At 38.5% G+C, this 17593-nt stretch overlaps 2 protein-coding genes across 2 annotated transcripts in view; one reads left to right on the forward strand and one right to left on the reverse strand.

The window, feature by feature from the left end:
* LOC127356967 (titin-like) overlaps positions 1-17593 on the forward strand; it is a 125511-nt gene that overhangs the window by 73826 nt on the left and 34092 nt on the right. The gene's annotated exons all lie outside the window — the stretch shown is intronic.
* Positions 2927-6636, reverse strand: LOC127357008 (ornithine decarboxylase). Its single transcript, XM_051389155.1, has 9 exons — positions 6510-6636; positions 6015-6136; positions 5724-5897; positions 5447-5619; positions 5141-5357; positions 4715-4798; positions 4132-4291; positions 3821-3942; positions 2927-3554 (listed from the first exon to the last, which is right to left on the reverse strand). The coding sequence occupies exons 1-9, from the start codon at positions 6529-6531 to the stop codon at positions 3312-3314; spliced, it is 1317 nt and encodes a 438-aa protein (XP_051245115.1). The 5' UTR covers positions 6532-6636; the 3' UTR covers positions 2927-3311.

The raw sequence follows: 17593 nt of genomic DNA on the forward strand, positions 1-17593 counted from the left end.
TATTCACAGATTAATTTGAGCTTTGTCCCACACCCATCTATGAAAATAATGAAGAAGGAATCTATTTGCATATTTTGTGGGACTGCCCAGATGTGAAGTGAACAACAACAATATCAGTAAAATTAACATGGGAGTCAAGCAGGACCATGGCAGGAGGCTCCACCAGGATCGATAAGAACCTGCGAGACGAGAAAGCACAAGAACTCCGGGGAAGAAGCAAAGTTAGTAACATGCATTAATGGGACATGAATGAGTGCAGAAAGAGAGAGAGAGGAAGAGAGGAGCTCAGTGCACCATGGGAAATCCCCCGATAGTCTAGGCCTATAGCAGCATAACTAAGGGATGGTTCAGGACTCACCTGATCCAGAGCCTTGTTTTGATATGAAGGGGTCTGACCATGAAGAGCTTTATAGGTGAGGAGGAGGATTTTAAATTATTTTCTGAATTTTACAGGGAGCTAGTGCAGAGAAACTAATATAGGAGAAATATGATCTCTTTTTCTAGATCCTGTCAGTACTCGTGCGGCAGCGTTCATAAATTAATGTGTCTAAGTCAGTGAATGTCAGAGAACACTTCTGGCCACAATAGGCCTGTCTGGCTAAAACACCACTTCTTAAGATGCAAATATGAAACAGGCCTACCTTTGTTGTTTTTATGGCCTACAAAACAAGGCTCAAACACCTGGGTTTAATGTTGAATACTGATATGATCTTATCATAGTCCAAAGAGTCAGAGTTCCTTTTCAAAGAACAAGAGGGCCAGGTTGTTGAGATGGGTAGTACTCATGGATGACCTGAGGTCCATTTTAATCCTACCTGGAGAGGGAAGCAGTATCTAGACACTACAAGAAGTCATGGGAAGGGTGATGACTTGAAATGGTTAGTTGAGGTTTGGAAAATGAGCGATGGGAATTCCAGCTATTGGCTACTTTGTGTCACTGTTTCTCAATAATGTATTATCAATATAATATTGTATATTGGTCAGAAACGGAAAATCCCCAATTTATCCATTTTCAATTAATCTATTTTTGCTCTCAAATGTTATCAAAATGTTATTGCAGCACTTCATGAATACTGGATAAAAATGCGGAAGTTGGTCTAGCATTGATATCTGGAAGGCTGTGGAAGTAACTCACTGAGTTTTTAATGATCAGATTTAGTCCCTTTCAGCATTGTTTGGTGGTGGAATGACATACATTTCGTCCTTCAGCCTTACCATAAAGTGCTTGGTATACCCCCCGTTGCCGACCTGTCTGTATTTATACTTGCGTGTGGTGGTCGCGACACTAGTTGCAGTCTTCTCCTGAACAGAGGTGTCGCTACTGAGGAAAGGCTACCGACTTTGCTATTTCTAGGCACTAGATTTGTTTTTTCCAAATCTGTCGCAGAGGTTCTTCCAAATTTTGCAGCATATGGCTTCCTCTTTCCAACATTAAATGAATTCTGGCACCTCTGGGCATCTCTGTGTTCCTTCATTTAAGGATCGTACAGATCGTCCATCTTCCTCTTTCTGCTTTTCAGCTGAAAAAAACAGAGTGGTGCGCGACCTGGCCAAAATCCTGGCGTGAGAGCTACGTAATTTTGACATCACATTGTCGCGAGACGGGTCGGCAACGGTGAGTATACCGAGCACTTTACTCTTCAACATTTGAGAGAAGATGCATGACAGATACATTATTGATGTGAGAGATTTTTATTAATATGCAGGATAATGTTATAAAGAGTTCGGTCTAGACCTGCTCTATTTGAAAAGTGTCCTGAGATAACTTCTGTTATGAATTGGCGCTATACAAATAAAATTTAATTGAATTGAATTGAATTGATATATTTAGCAGAACCAGTGGCCGATATACAGAAATGTACATGGGGTGGCGGAAATATAGGCTGATTTAAGAGAAAACAATCACGTATTAATATTTAATTGGAAAAGCTCCCCAGTGAGGATATTTAAACACAAACATTTTATTATTGTGGCACATTAGTAAAGCACTGAATAGAAATATATAAAGGTTGCATTAAAAATCAATCAATAGTCTTATTTCTTAATCTTTAGACATTTGTCTTTTCACTGAATAACTTTGTCTAAAACATGGCAATAACAGATCATTAAATTAATTTCAGTCAGGACCACTTTTGCCAAAAGAAATTTATATCCAAAAGCAGAATGTTATATTTGGTGGTATGGCTCTGTTCTGGGACCTCCTTGCCCTTCCACATGCATATGTGGAAAACCTTAAAGCTGTGCTTAATTTGTGTTTTAACATTAAATACGTTTTCTTTAAATGAATCTAAATTAATTTAAATTTGACAGAATTTGTCACCAAACTCCAGAACTGCCTCTGAGAGGAACATCTCTACAAACCTTTCCTGTGGAAACTGCTGGCTTTGTGGCATTCTGTGTGGCCTCTGCTGTGTTTCCCTCTGTCTCTCTTTTAAATTGCATATTTGATCTGCTGTTGATCTGTTCTGACTCTGAAGCTGCTGTGGTCTGGGTGGTCAGTGTCTACTGTTTGTAATTTTATGGGCTCACATTTGTGTAACGTGCATGGTGTAAACTATTGTCTGCTAGATACTTGTCGTTGTAGTGGAAAAAGCTATAAATATTTTCATTTTCAACTCACTATAGTCTACATGTCTATTTGTTGGTAAAATATAACTATGGGTTAATAAATGTAGTTATTTTGTTATTTTTTGTTGGAACATCTTTTGTCAGGGACAGCCCTAGAATTTGGTAGTAAAAAAAGGCACAAAGTGAGGAGTTCACCCTATTTCTAAACATTTTAAAATATCATTATTATTGGACAGGGTGCAATATGACATCCATTCCCACTAGATGTCGCCCTAGCACCAGTATCTCAGACCAAAACAAAACTGTTCGTTTTGCTTGCTTTCTACTTGGATGATACATGAGACATGTATCCTGTAAAAACGTTATGGGTGAGCTTTTATTAATTTTTTTCTAAATAGTCCACTTTTATTACATTTCCATCTTCTGCATCTGCTGTAATTATGGGTGCCAACATAACAGAATTGGGAATCTTATTTACAGTACTGATTATTTCCATGATCTGTACACCATATATTATTGTACAACACCTCACGTTTTACAGAAAAAAAACCCACAAACCTGACATTACTGTCATAGATCTTACTGGTAACCCTGAGGACTTAATGTAAAATTAATACTAAGAAAAGTAGTTTGACAATGTTAAAATATTGGTAGCATCCTGACTACCCCTATACTATATACTGTGTGACTATATCAGACTTAACTCAGAGAGAAGTGTTATCACATCATTAACAGATAATGTTTTAGGCGTGAGAAAGGTTTAAGGCGTGCCATGTTTCAGCTGTCACAACAGGGTAAATGTGTGTTCTTTCAAAGCCATTAAAGTCAGTGCCTATACTAACAGTGTAAGCCCCCGTGTTGTCAATGAGAAGCCAGTCCCCCACGTGCAACTCAGGAAGCCAGTAGTCATCAGTTAGTTTGTCAATGCTGTCGCAGGTTGGACCCCAGATGATAGACCGGTATTTCTGCTCACTGCCTTCATCGGCCTGCGTAGATTGAAATACATTGAAATATAAAACCTGCATCACACTTGTTCTCATATTCTCCTACAGTCTATTTAACATTTAAGAATTTTCTAAGGCATAAGTGATAGCCTCCAACATGCTGTTCCACATTTTGTTTTCAACAAACGATTCTAAATTACTGAACATGAAGGTAATATCAATTTATGTGACCCACTAAGTGTAATTGAATAATTAATGAATAATCTAATTGCAGAATCATCCAATGTGGCAACAAGGTTAATATTTACCGTGGGAAGGTATGGCACAAACTTGTAGAGAGAAGGGGCAAGGGTAATGGAACTCAAGGAGCCGTATAATCCATCATTAAGGTAGTACATTATCATTTTGTCAGGGCTGATTTCCAAAATGTCTGGAAAAAAAGGCACACAAAGTAATGAAAGTTACTAGAAGGGCATCTTTTCAAGTACACCATTATCTGTATCTGTTCAACTAACTCAATTAGCTATATTCGTATTCGACACATTTAAATGAAACTGCACTTTGTATAGTTCTGACATCCATGTGTTAATACTGGATAGAAAACAGATCTATACATTACCGCTGTGTTCCGTATCATCTAGGACGACTCTTTTGGCAATGACGTTTGCTGCCAGTGTAAAGGATGATTCCACATAGTATCGGCCTGGCTCAGCGATGATCTCCAGCTCACTGTCAGAGGGGAAGTATTCATCCAGTGCTCCATTAATGACTTCTGAAACCTAGGAAGGCAAAACACAATAGGTTCATAGCATATTTCCCAGGTATTACACCACCAATATCACTGATATTACAGGCAACAAAGGTAAGGTTTCTGCATGTGTCATTTGAGAGTCTGGATGAAAACCAAAGGTTTTGTCATTAATGACAAAGTTGGGTTTCTCCAGCATTGCATAAAATGTTGTCATGCCATGAAGTCACACAACCTCTAATAATGAAAAGGATGCAGATATATTTAAAAAAAATAATAAAGACAACAGATTCATTATACACTCAGATGGACTGTCTAAGGTTTCCTTGAGAGGTCCTTGAAGCTAAACAGACACTTGAACAGAAAATAGTTGTAATAATTATTTGTCATATTTGTCACACAGTGCATCACAACAAATAACAAGCACTAACACTGTATATTTTCTTTATTTTACCTCTTCAAATTTCACTCCGACGTCATCTCTCCCAGAGAACCCTCCACCTATATCCAATAGACTCATCTGGAATCCCAACAAACTCTGAAAAACATAAGTGTATATAAAAAGACTGTTAATTATTCGACTAATTAAATTATATATTTTTTGCCCATTATGTCTACAAACCAATACCTAACTCTATGCTGCCTGACTGAAACATGACCCTCTCTGACGTGCTGTGGTCAGCGTATAATTTCTGGTTGAGTGCTTCTGAGTTGCTGGTGGCTTATTTAACCCTGTTAAATTTGTTATAGTCTTCATTACATTGGATAATTGCCCACTGCACATTTTAACTTATGTAAGTTCTGCTCAAACACTCAAAGCTCTCTCCTTTTAATGACTTCTGTCTGTCTCCTTGTCCTGCTCTCATGACTCATGACTTACCGCTATGTCAAAGACATGTCGAGCATCTGCTATGGCCTGTTTGAATGCCGAGCTTTCAGTGCACCCGCTGCCTACATGGAAGCTGACCCCAATGACATCCAGGTCCAGCTCCCGAGCACGCCCCAGCAGCTTATCCACTGTCCCCAGTGTTGCTCCAAACTTTAAACTGAGTCTTCGCAGCGAGTCAGTGTCATCCACTGCAATGCGGAGTACCAGTCTGGAACATAATTCAAAAATATTAATTAAGACTTTAACAAGAATTTACACTAAATGTAGAAGCAAAAATATTAGTAGTTGTTCTCTTACCTGGCTGTAGGATGACAGAGAGAAATTTTTACGAGTTCATCCTCGTTGTCAAAAGTCATCATATTTACTCCATGAGTACGGGCATATTTGATGTACGACCGTGCTTTGGTTGTGTGTGCATAAATGATTTTATCCGGTGATACTCCGAGGGACAGGGCCAGCTGAATCTCACCCTGTTAGAATGAAACATGCTTCAGATGAGAAGGAAATAACCTTCTCAGACAGATTGTGAAGAAAGAAAGCAGAGTTAGATTATGTTTAAAACACTTCACAGTACCTTGCTAGCACAGTCAAAACCTGTGCCCAGAGCAATCATCGTCCTCAAAACCGCTGGTGAGCTGTTGCACTTCAGTGCATAGAAAGGCTTGACTCGAGGTAATGTAGTGATCCATCTCAGGTGCTTCTTAACCATATCATCTACATTTGCCACATAGAATGGCTGTTCACTGTCCTGAATGAATAAAGTTTACATTTTATTTCGAAACAGCACACACAAACTGTCTCACAATACTTTCACATAATTATAGGTTCATAGTCAGGGAAGAATCATGATATCTCTGATACTCACCTCTGAACCAAGTTCCTTTATTTTATTGTCTATGAAATCATTGATGGTCCTTCCATTGTCTAAAATTTCAATGTCACAATTCTCAGGGGACAAAACGTTCAAGACTGATCCATTTGTAGTTACTGGTGATGCAAGGGATGACAAAAGCATACAATTAATAATTGTCAGTTTACATTTACAAAAACAGAACCGGATCACATTAAAAATGATGTTTGTATGAATAATTTTTTCACACAGGGCTTATAGACATGCAAATCTGACAATGTCGTTGTGAGCAGTTAAGGGTTCAGTGCTGCGGAAGTGAACTGGCACTTCTCCAACTACCGATCTAAACAATGATGCGGTCCATGCTGGACTTGAACCAGCCACTCTCCAGTTCCAAAATGGATTAAGCAACTGCCGCACCATAAGCCTCATATAGCATTCATAGCCACATTTGCCTCAGATATTACATCACATTAAACATCGCCCTGAGAGGATTTATCTTTGTCTTACCACAGGCTGCAAGCTCCTCCATATTTGGGATCCCAGAAAATCTCAAAGATTTTCAAATGAGTCTAAGTATTATCACAGCTTTTCGTTGCAGCAGCACTGGAAGTAAATTCTCACAAGTTTGAAGTGAAATAAGACAGACGTGTATGCTGGTTTTGTTTGCACACCAGTGACATGTCCCCACCTACTTCGTTTGTTAGCACATCAATGACTTTTCCCCGCCTCCTATATTAAAACAAACAATTCTTTGCCTTTCTTCCCAAGTCAGTTAACATGCAATCATCTTATTTCACACTGCTCTACAGTATGTTATTTAAAACATCTCTGAATATAATGCAGCCCTGTGGAACACTGTACTACATAGTTTATGGTATAGATTGTACAGGCGTACCCAAAAGTGGCCTCTGTGTACACACATATATGGTAAATGGACCTGTACTTGTATAGCGCCTTTCTAGTCTTCCGACCACTCAAAGCGCTTTTAAACTACGTGCCACATTCACCCTTTAACACAGTGATGACAAAGTCCATCGAACAGAAACTAACATTCATACACATTCACACACCGATGCACGGCATCGGGAGCAATTCAGAGTTCAGTATCTTGCTCAAGGATACTTCTACATGTGGCACCAGGAGCCAGGGATCAAACCAACAACCTTCAGATTAGGGGACTACCCGCTCTGCCTCTGAGCCGCAGCCGCCATATATACCATTGTAACCACTTTCTACAATGCAAGACACTGGCCTAACCATAGGGAGCGTCCTCAGTGACCAAATTACATGCAATTTAATGAAATTAATAGTGTATGCACAGGTTCAAGTGCAATTGAGACAACACAAAAGTAAACTTTCACTGGTCAGATCACTCATTTACATATCACTGACCTTATATTTAAGTTGACATAGTAAAACTAATGTTGAGTTTTCCTTTCCATTATCTGAAAGGCAAACAGGACCTCTATTTTGGGTCATCACAGTTAGAAAACAACAATGCTTTCTAAATTAGTAGAGAAAGTAAATTAGGAAAAAACGTTTGAAAGTTCTGAATGTTGGTTTAAATTTTAGAATTTTCTCTATTCATTAAATCAAGGGGTTGGTTAATTTAATGTTTGGCTGGTAAATGCTGCTGTGCTTTTTCGTGGGGATGTAAACCAATACAAACAGATGATTCCGGATACAATTAGAGAGGATTCCCAATTAGTTAAAGGCTTTGGTTTGCGTTTGGTTTTGAAAATGGATTGCAAGACCAGTCCATCAGTTCCACACATAACAAGCAATGTCCCAAATTGAAGTTGTTTTTTTTCATTACACATAATGAAAACATTTTAATAACAACTCACATCACTTATCCACTGGCATCATTTTTGGGGGGCCACTGGATTTTAATGCCCTTGAAAGTTAAAGACACTTTGTCACTGCCCGAACCTATGATATTTAAGTCGACCAAAACCTGCCCAGGCCACAGGTCACTGGCAGCACCCCCAATGCCTCAGTGTTTGTTTAAGTGTGAACCTATCATGATGTCACCCATTGGTTTGTGGAGTACCGTTCTGAAGCCTCAAGTTTGGCGATATGGTCATCTCCATGACAGTTTGTCTGAGCCAATGGATGAGATATGCTACGAGTTGAGCTGCTCTCATTGGCTACACAGTTTCGACTCATCCATAACAGGAAACAATGGTGGCTCTCCTGGTCACTCACAATCTTGTATTACAACTAAACAGTACAGTTAAAATATGTTTAAATTTTAGAAATAGGCAACGCAGTAACAGAATCTGGATCCATATTTGATCAGCACTGCCTAGTTTGACAGTTTGATCTGAGTTTGGTGCGCTGAGCTGGATGGACTCACTGAGAATAACCTGTCAATCACAAGTTAGCCACGCCCTAAAGCATACCCGGTTTTATCTGTCTATATTACCCTTTAAGGGGCCATACTTTATTTATAATAATAATAATGAATCTCCATAAGAGTACCCCTGCTGGGCATTACATAAGATGCAGGTTTAAGACACACAGACCTGGATGCTCTGTCCATTATATATACTACCAATGGTTTAACCCACGTTGGCACCAATGCTGATCTGAATAAAAAAATTAAATTACCCTAGGTTGGCTTGAATATCAGTCTTTTATTATTCTTTTAATCATTGGTTGAGTTACTATTACTTGTTTTGTCTTGTTTGATCAATAAATACATCACTTCAAACTGTAGTGCAAATGCAAACCTGTTTCTAATTAGTATATAACAATGGGACTTTACATACACACACTTTGAACATGCGATGTATATTTGAAGGAAAAATGTAGAACTTAAAAATCTACATGGAAGGGAGAAGATAAAACTATTTAAATATTTACAGGAGGAAACAAACTGCTGTTTACATATATAAACACACTAATCCAGAGATCTGGAGAGAAAGAGTGAGAGAGAAGGTCAAACTAACTTTAAATATTTACAAGCTACAGGCACATCCTAATCCAGAGATTCAGAGAGATAGAGTGAAAAAGAAGCTCAAATGTGCCCCAGACACCACACTATTATTGACTGCCTGCACACGGCGCATAGAAGAGAGGAAGACGTCACTTCCTCTTATAATATGCACAATGTAAATATTCTAAAACTGCAACTACATTGAAACAAGCTTTATGTTAATAATATTAACACAGCCTCACAATTTCTCAACTTCAAGTCTGTCAGCCACTCATACAGTTTGTATACGGACAGTCTTTTATTTGAATCCACTTCCTAGGTGTGAATGTTAGAGGTTCTCTAAAATAAAATGGAAATGGGACCGGTTTGAAGACAGTAGTGTCTTAGTCTTTTCCCCCTTGCTGCTGCTCCTAATGGTCTTGGTGGTGGCCTCTCTAGTCCGTAGGAAGAGACAATGTGCCAAGCAGCCTGGACACACTTCGATGTAAATGTTTGTGTTTCAGAAAGTAATTGTGTGATAGTCACAAAAATTATTTTATATTCATGATACACTTGTTTCTCTTAGGAACCAGTGTGCAGTCAGTGAAGAGGAGGAGGGGGAACAGCACTGTATTAACTGAAGCACACCAGAAAGGGGCAGGAGCAACCAAAAGAAGAAAGCGGTTTGTGATGAGGACCATGATCAGCAAAGAAGATAGTAACATCATTGGGTTTCATTGCACTGGAATACCTTATACATCAGTACAAGACTGTGAGCACAGAATGGCTTCACAAGTTAGCCCCTTCAGACCCGCCTTATGTTCCAAGGTTGTGAAAAATATAATAATGACTTTTTCCCATCCTTAATGCAACCAGAAATGAGAATCAAAACCCTTTAATTGTTATTTTTCTTGTCCATTTCAATGGACATCGGGTCCAAACAGTAGTTATAATACCAACATCATATGACAACATCATACCTATTTTTTGTCTTATAATTGTCACATTGACATCACATGGAACATGAACTTGAACAGTTCAAATTATGTTTTTTTTGTAAGGTCCAAACAGTTTTAAAATATAATTTTATTTATTTTTTATTTTTTTGTTCTGCATTTGGAATATTCTCAACTGATTATCAACTCATTCCCTTGTTCTGATGTACTGTTTTTATAGTAATAAGGTCATTCATCAATACTGGTGAATTGAGTTCAATAACATGGTTTCTGACCCACTGTTCATTCTAATGGACAGCGATATTTGAAAAAAATCCTGTGTAAGAACTTGCACTGAAACATGTGATATTACACTTCTATTCATACATTCCATCTTTCAAGTGGTGTTAAATGTTGCAAAAAGTAAAAAAGAAGGGTCTGAAGGGGTTAGGAGAGGACATACAAATGTCAGTGAAATATGAGGTCATGACAGTAAGCAACAGTGCCCAGGAGGCACTATGTCAAGAAACAGTCATGGAGTTTTAAGTTACTACAAGGAGTTATCTCGAATTATCTGCAGCTCGAATTATCACCAGAACCCCCTCCATCCACCACATCACCCCTGTTCTACAGCAACTCCACTGGCTCCCAGTAAAACTCCGCATTGACTTCAAAATCCTCCTATTCACGTTGAAGGCCATCCACAACCTCTCCCCTCCTTATCTGTCCGAACTCCTCCACATCGCCAACCCTTCCCGTTCCCTCAGATCTGCCTCCTCTGTCCACCTCTCTGTCCCTCCCGCCCGCCTCGTCACCATGGGGAGCAGGGCTTTCAGCCGCTCTGCCCCCCAACTCTGGAACTCACTCCCACCGGACCTCAGGAACCTGGACTCTCTCACACTCTTCAAATCAAGATTAAAAACTCACCTATTCAGAACTGCCTACCCCACTTAACCATCTACATTGTCTTTTCTTATCTGTTTCTTATTTCTTGCTGTTTTTTTTTTTGTTTGTTTTTTTGTGTTGTACGGTGTCCTCGAGTGCCCAGAGAGGTGCCTCTAATAATTTAATGTATTATTATTATTATTTAAAACCGGTTATGGACAAATGAAAATAATCACAGAAACTGCATAGGATCAAGCTAGAACACTTATTTTACATACTCAGCAATGCACTGCAAAAGTGCATCATAAATAAAACCTTAAACTTGCACACAGTTTCCTGTATGTGCCTGTGTGGGTGTGAGAGTGATCATTTTGAAGAAAGAAGAAGTAAAATAATATTTTTCACACCAATCCCTCAACTTTTTACACTTACATCAAATGAACACTATACATAATACATAAAACTGCACGGCTGTGTTTCAGTGCTATGTACAATTGTAAGTTTAGAATAGGATTGAGCTGAGAATATGGAACCCATTGACAGTGTACTGTGCCTTTGTGATTGTCTTACAATCATACCAAACACCAGTTATTGGGCTTAATGATGTTATTGCACCATTTATTGCAATGCCTACATAGCTTGAAGGGACACATTCTGTGTTTTGATGCTATAATTCAACATTGAAATAATCTTACTAAAAGAGTCAGCTGTCCCCCATTTGTGTCAGGATTTCCATTCTTGCATGGCTCACACGCAATTTAAAGTTAGAATATGAGCAGCTTTATCACTGAAAAATCAGAAAAATCATAATAATTGTGGATATAGTGGGTGTTTGATTTCAGACAGTGGTAGGCTTCTTATTTCAAGCAAACAGTGTATTTCCATCTAAAATGACTTTTTCTGACAGATTTTGTCAGCTATAGGTAGTTTAGCTATTGTTAGCTCCTGAGTTGGTAAAAAACACAGACTGTGGGTGGCTTTTTTTGTTTTGTTTTAAACAGAGACTTTGAAAAATGTGTTTTGAAGGCCCAGTGTGTAGCATTTAGGAGGATCTGTTGGCAGAAATTGAACATAATAATCACAAAGCAAAGCACACATGTACATGTGGCCTAATCTGAGGTGTGGTTTATGTATCCATACATTCATTATATTTTTCACCATTGTTTTTCATGTGTGATTCTGTAATGTCCAGTAAATGGTTGGTTTAAAAACCTCTTGAAAATAAAAATTGCAGAAAAGTCTGGTTGAATTAAATTGTTTTAAAGTGGTAATCTTCCTTCTGGTCCAGTCTTTGAAAGGGAGATATTTTATAACATTTGAGCAGGGTCCAGTATTGTTTTCAATTTAACTATTTTTTTCTTTATCACACTTTTACTATGCAGCTGCGGGAGTGCTGCAATTACTAGCTGTGTGGTTTTAAAAATATATGTCATGGGCAAGAACACAGGGGCTGGGTTGTGAAAAGATAGCCTATAGCCTACAAATTCCTCTTTCTCTACTTTTTATGGTAAATGCACAGTATGTGTAAGAAAGCTCCTTCCACTGCGAAGACAGACAGAGAAGCTGCAAACTGGACAGCAGCACTGTCTCTCTGTGTCTATACCAACCCTTCTGAGCCTGTACGCTTCTCTGTGTCCCCTGCATTCACCAGGATGTGGAGCCTTCTACCTAGTGAGCTTTTAGGTGAGTAACTCAGATTTTCAAGTCAAGTCATGTACTTTGTACCATCTACTAGAATTGCTGTTTTTTTACACAATTACAGTGAGAAATAAAAAATAAAAACCAAAACCAAAAAATCTAATGATCTGCAGAATAATATGTGTGCCAGAAGGCCCTGGGGAGTGAAGATAGAATGTGCCCCATGCTGTTGTATAATACAGAGTATGTATTACCATATTTATGGGAGATGACAATTTTACTGTCAACAACTTTTTTTTCTCTCCTATAGTCTTTCTTCTCTTGATCTCATTGTCAACTGCTGCAGGTCAGTCCATTCTGCTGTGTGATAGCTACAATTACTGTGGTTTTCCATGTATCTTATGTGTTAAAAAATCAAAATAATGTCTGATATTTCTTACACGTCCATTAGGTGTGCAGATCAGATTGGCTGGGTCTGGGTCTACTCGGTGCTCTGGAAGAGTTGAAATCTATTACAACGGTGCCTGGGGAACAGTCTGTGATGACAGTTGGGACTTAAATGATGCTACGGTGGTGTGCAGACAGTTGAACTGTGGTACAGCACTGAGTGCCACTGAATCGGCCCACTTTGGTCAAGGAACTGGACAAATCTGGCTTGATGATGTGGCCTGTTCAGGAAGTGAAAGGTCTCTAAGTGAGTGTCGGCACAGAGGATTTGGGACACACGACTGTGGACACGGTGAGGACGCTAGCGTGGTCTGTTCAGGTGAGAAGACATTTTTATTTATGAGGTTTTGCTTCTTCAGCTAGCCTTAGATGTGGAGCCCTGACAATGACAGAATTTGATCAACTTTGACAAGGGAAAACGCTGTGATGGCTGGACGACTGGGTCAGAACATCTCCAAACCTGCAGGTCTTGTTGGTTGTTCCCGGTCTGCAGTGGTCAGTATCTATCAAAAGCGGTCCAAGGAAGCAGTAAATCAGAGACAGAGGGGGTCAAGTCTCATTGATGCACGTAGCGAGTGAAGGCTGGCCCGTGCAGTCCGATCCAACAGACGAGCTACTCTAGCTCAAACTGCTGAAACAGTTAATGCTGGTTCTGATAGAAAGGTGTCAGAACACACAGTGCATCACAGTTTGTTGGTATGAGGCTGCAGAACATTATGACCATCAGGGTGCTCAGGTGGTCATAGTATTAAGGCTGATCGGTGTAAAATATAATAATAAGGGCATTAAAAAAATCTGAATTAACCACTGCATACTGGAGTGACTTTACTGTTATTAATTTAGGGGGGACAATACTTTTGGCTTGCAGCTGCCTCAGGTTCACTCAGCAAAATTGCATGAGCACTCACAGGTGTGCCAAATAGGGTCTTTTTCTCATTTCAAAGTGTTTTATATATTTAACAAATGTGAGAGCATAGTAAAAATATGAAATACAACTACATATTGCAAAGGACAAAGCAAGATACACTTAGTAACAGCATGATTAATCAAACAGAATCACAAAAATTATGCCAAATTACATACAACAAGAAGAAAACTAAAGTAAATTTACAGCTGAAATATCCTGTAGGTCCTACCACTGTCCCTATACACCACTAAATGGGACGGCCATGGGACCTAGTGTCTCATCTCTACCTAAGGGTCCAAATCATCTGTACAGAAAGATATACGATAACATTAATGTCACAAAAAAATCTTGGCTTTCCCAACAGGTTTATGGGAACTACAGAAAATAAATTAACACATTTGTACAGTAAAGACTCAGGAAGGAGACACTTGCAGATAAATTGTCCGTAGAGTCACGTTCTTTTTTTTTTTTTGGTCATGGTGGCTCGCAACCAGAGAAAACTTTGAACCTTGAATAAGATGAAATGGTCATCTGCCAAATCGCAAATTTATTGATATTCCCACGTAGGAATGTATTTGATATATTGCCTACTTTGAATGCTGTACTGCAGTCGCCACCTGTAAAGGCATGCAAGGCTAGCATGATCTGAATCAGGACTCAAAGCTCATGCCAATCTTTGCTGCAGTGGGGAACACTTGGGACTTTGATGAGCTTGTGTTCAGTGGTACAGAAGAGTTCACTAATCACCTCTATGGCTTTGGTAAAGCAAATCAATCAGGGTACTGTATAGAAAATTTGTGTCTCTTGCAGCACATGTAAAGGGTCAAATACTATGTATGCATCTGCAAAAGGGCTCAATAACACCACCCCTAAATCTCATCCCCTCTTGACCATGGGTTTCATGTAAACTCTAAAAAGGTCGTGCCAATAACCACCTCATTAATGTCTTGGCTGAAGGAGGGGACATACGAGAAAGATCTACTTCAGTGCAGGGATGATGAACAAGTTGGGTTTATTTCATGATATCATATTTATACGAAAATAAACACTATAATAAATATATATTTCATAATCTAGATGTATGACCAACTCACACATCATGATGTGTGTGTATACATATATTTAGAGAGAGAGAGAGAGAGAGAGGGGCTCTAACATTGGGTAATGTTTTCAGTGAGCCTCCCCAGGCCCAGCATCTCCATGAATCCTGCTGGTGAGGTTACCTGGGGTCAGGATGTCGCCATCACTTGTTCAATCACAACTCAGCATTTAGGTGGAACATTCATCCTGCAGAAGACCTCAGGCTCTTTCAGAAAGACCCAAACGTCAAGTACCAACTCTGTTACCTTCAGCATCCTCAAAGTGAACTTTGATAATGAGGGAGCATACCAGTGTCAGTATCAGACACAGATTTCAAGTCGAGACTTCAGCTCCCCCTTAAGTGACTCTGTCAGACTCTCTGTTACTGGTAAAGAAAAATACATTTTCCAATGTTGATTTTTTTTTCATATAGTTGTATTAAAGAAATAAAACTAAAGAGATACACAAAAAAAAAATAAAAATTTTTTTTTTTTTTTTTTTTTTTTTTTTTTTTCCTCCCCCCCCCCCCCCCCCCCCTTTTTTTTTTGTGGTGGTGGTGTTTTGGGGGGGGGTTGTGTTTTTTTTTTTTTTTTTTTCTCAAAAATTTTTTTTTTTAGTTATTTTTTTAAAAAACACACCGCCTTTTTTTTAAAAAAAAAAAAAAAAAAAAAAAACTCTTTTCTCTTTTTTTTTTTTTATAAAAAAATTTTATAAAAAGAGGGATACAATATTGGTTTTATAACACAAATATTTTAAATGGAGATTTTCCCCCCCCCTTATGAGATTTTTTCAAACTCTTTTTTATTGGAAAAAAAAAAAATTTTTTCTATTTTGATTTTTTTCATATAGTTGTATTAAAGAAATAAAACTAAAGAGATACACCTCAGCTCAAAGGCAATATATATATCGCTTTAATATTGTGTCATTTTTTTCAGTGAGCCTCCCCAAGCCCAGCATCTCCATGAATCCTGCTGGTGAGGTTACCTGGGGTCAGGATGTTGGCATTACTTGTTCAGTCTCAACTCAGCATTTAGGTGGAACATTCATCCTGCAGAAGACCTCAGGCTCTTTCAGAAAGACCCAAACATCAAGTACCAACTCTGCTACCTTCAGTATCCTCAAAGTGAACTTTGATAACGAGGGATCATACCAGTGTCGGTATCAGACACAGATTTCAAGTCGAGACTTCAGCTCCCCCTTAAGTGACTCTGTCAGACTCTCTGTTACTGGTAAAGAAAAATACATTTTCCAATGTTGATTTTTTTTCATATAGTTGTATTAAAGAAATAAAACTAAAGAGATACACCTCAGCTCAAAGGCAATATATATATCGCTTTAATATTGTGTCATTTTTTTCAGTGAGCCTCCCCAAGCCCAGCATCTCCATGAATCCTGCTGGTGAGGTTACCTGGGGTCAGGATGTTGGATTCACCTGTTCAATCTCAACTCAGCATTTAGGTGGAACATTTATCCTGCAGAAGACCTCAGGCTCTTTCAGAAAGACCCAAATGTCAAGTAGCAATTCGGTGACCTTCAGTTTCCTCAAAGTCAACTTTGATCATGAGGGATCGTACCAGTGTCAGTATCAGACACAGGTTTCAAGTCGAGACTTCAGCTCCCCCTTCACTGACTCTGTCAGACTCTCTGTTTCTGGTAAGGAAATATATTTCCCAATATTATTATTATATTAGATTTAGTAGAAATTACAAAATGATTGTGTAGAGAATGGTGTTTTTTGTTGCTGGTAAGAAAAAAACAAAATTTTAAATCAATAAATATCTCTTCTCAACTATGAGGAAGGAAAACAGTGTTCATGCTGTGATTTGCTTGATAGAATAATCTGACTAAGAAGAATCAGTCAGTACTCTTGCACCATTCATCAGGTATGTTGATATGGCGCTAGAACTATGACTGTAAATGTTGGCATTGAAAACTGGACTGAAAAGGGAAATATTGGCATTGAAACATGCATTGGCACTGAAAAAGTCCCACAGAAAAATAAAACTGGGGTGTGCTGCAGATTTTGCTGAATATCAGTCGATATGGGTCTGACTTTTCATATTTTCCGGACACAGCAAAGAGTGAAATGTCAAGTGTAGACCACACCTTGCAAAGTCCATGTAAATTTAAAAAAGTTGTAACACAAGGCTAACTTCCTGTTTTTAGTAAGGGGGTGGTATGACTATGATTGAATATTAGCATGTGCATGTGTTCAGGCTGGGACTCCTATCACCTATGTAAAATGTGGGGCAGATTGGACAATGTACACTCAAATTACAACAACTTCTTCTTGTTGATGAAATATTGAAATTTGATGCCATGGACATATGGAGGACTGAAAGTGCCACAATTAAATAAATAAATACACCATTAAATAATTACTTAAATGTGTCATTAATTAATTAAAATTGGAATGAAATACATAAATGTGATATTAAATGTGTCATTAATTAATTCAAATACCGATTCATTTAATGTAAAATACATATATAATTATTTCACTATTTACATTTACATTTCATGGTCCTGCGTTGCAGTGCTTCATGAATTACTTAAAACTGTCAAAGCCAGCCATCAAACTCAGAGGGTGGGGCCAACGCGAATCTAGCCTGATCCATTGCTTTGGTCTGAAGTAGAGTGCCTGAAAGATCTTCATGAACTTTCTAGGGCAGAGGTCACTAACAGGCGAGTCTGGACCCAGACACCGTCCTATGCGGACCCAGACCTATAATCAATTCATTATTGAGGATTCTAAATTTTGATGGGGAGCTTCTATTTT

Source organism: Dicentrarchus labrax, unplaced genomic scaffold (genome assembly GCF_905237075.1).
Source record: "Dicentrarchus labrax unplaced genomic scaffold, dlabrax2021, whole genome shotgun sequence".
Taxonomy (NCBI): Eukaryota; Metazoa; Chordata; class Actinopteri; family Moronidae; genus Dicentrarchus; species Dicentrarchus labrax.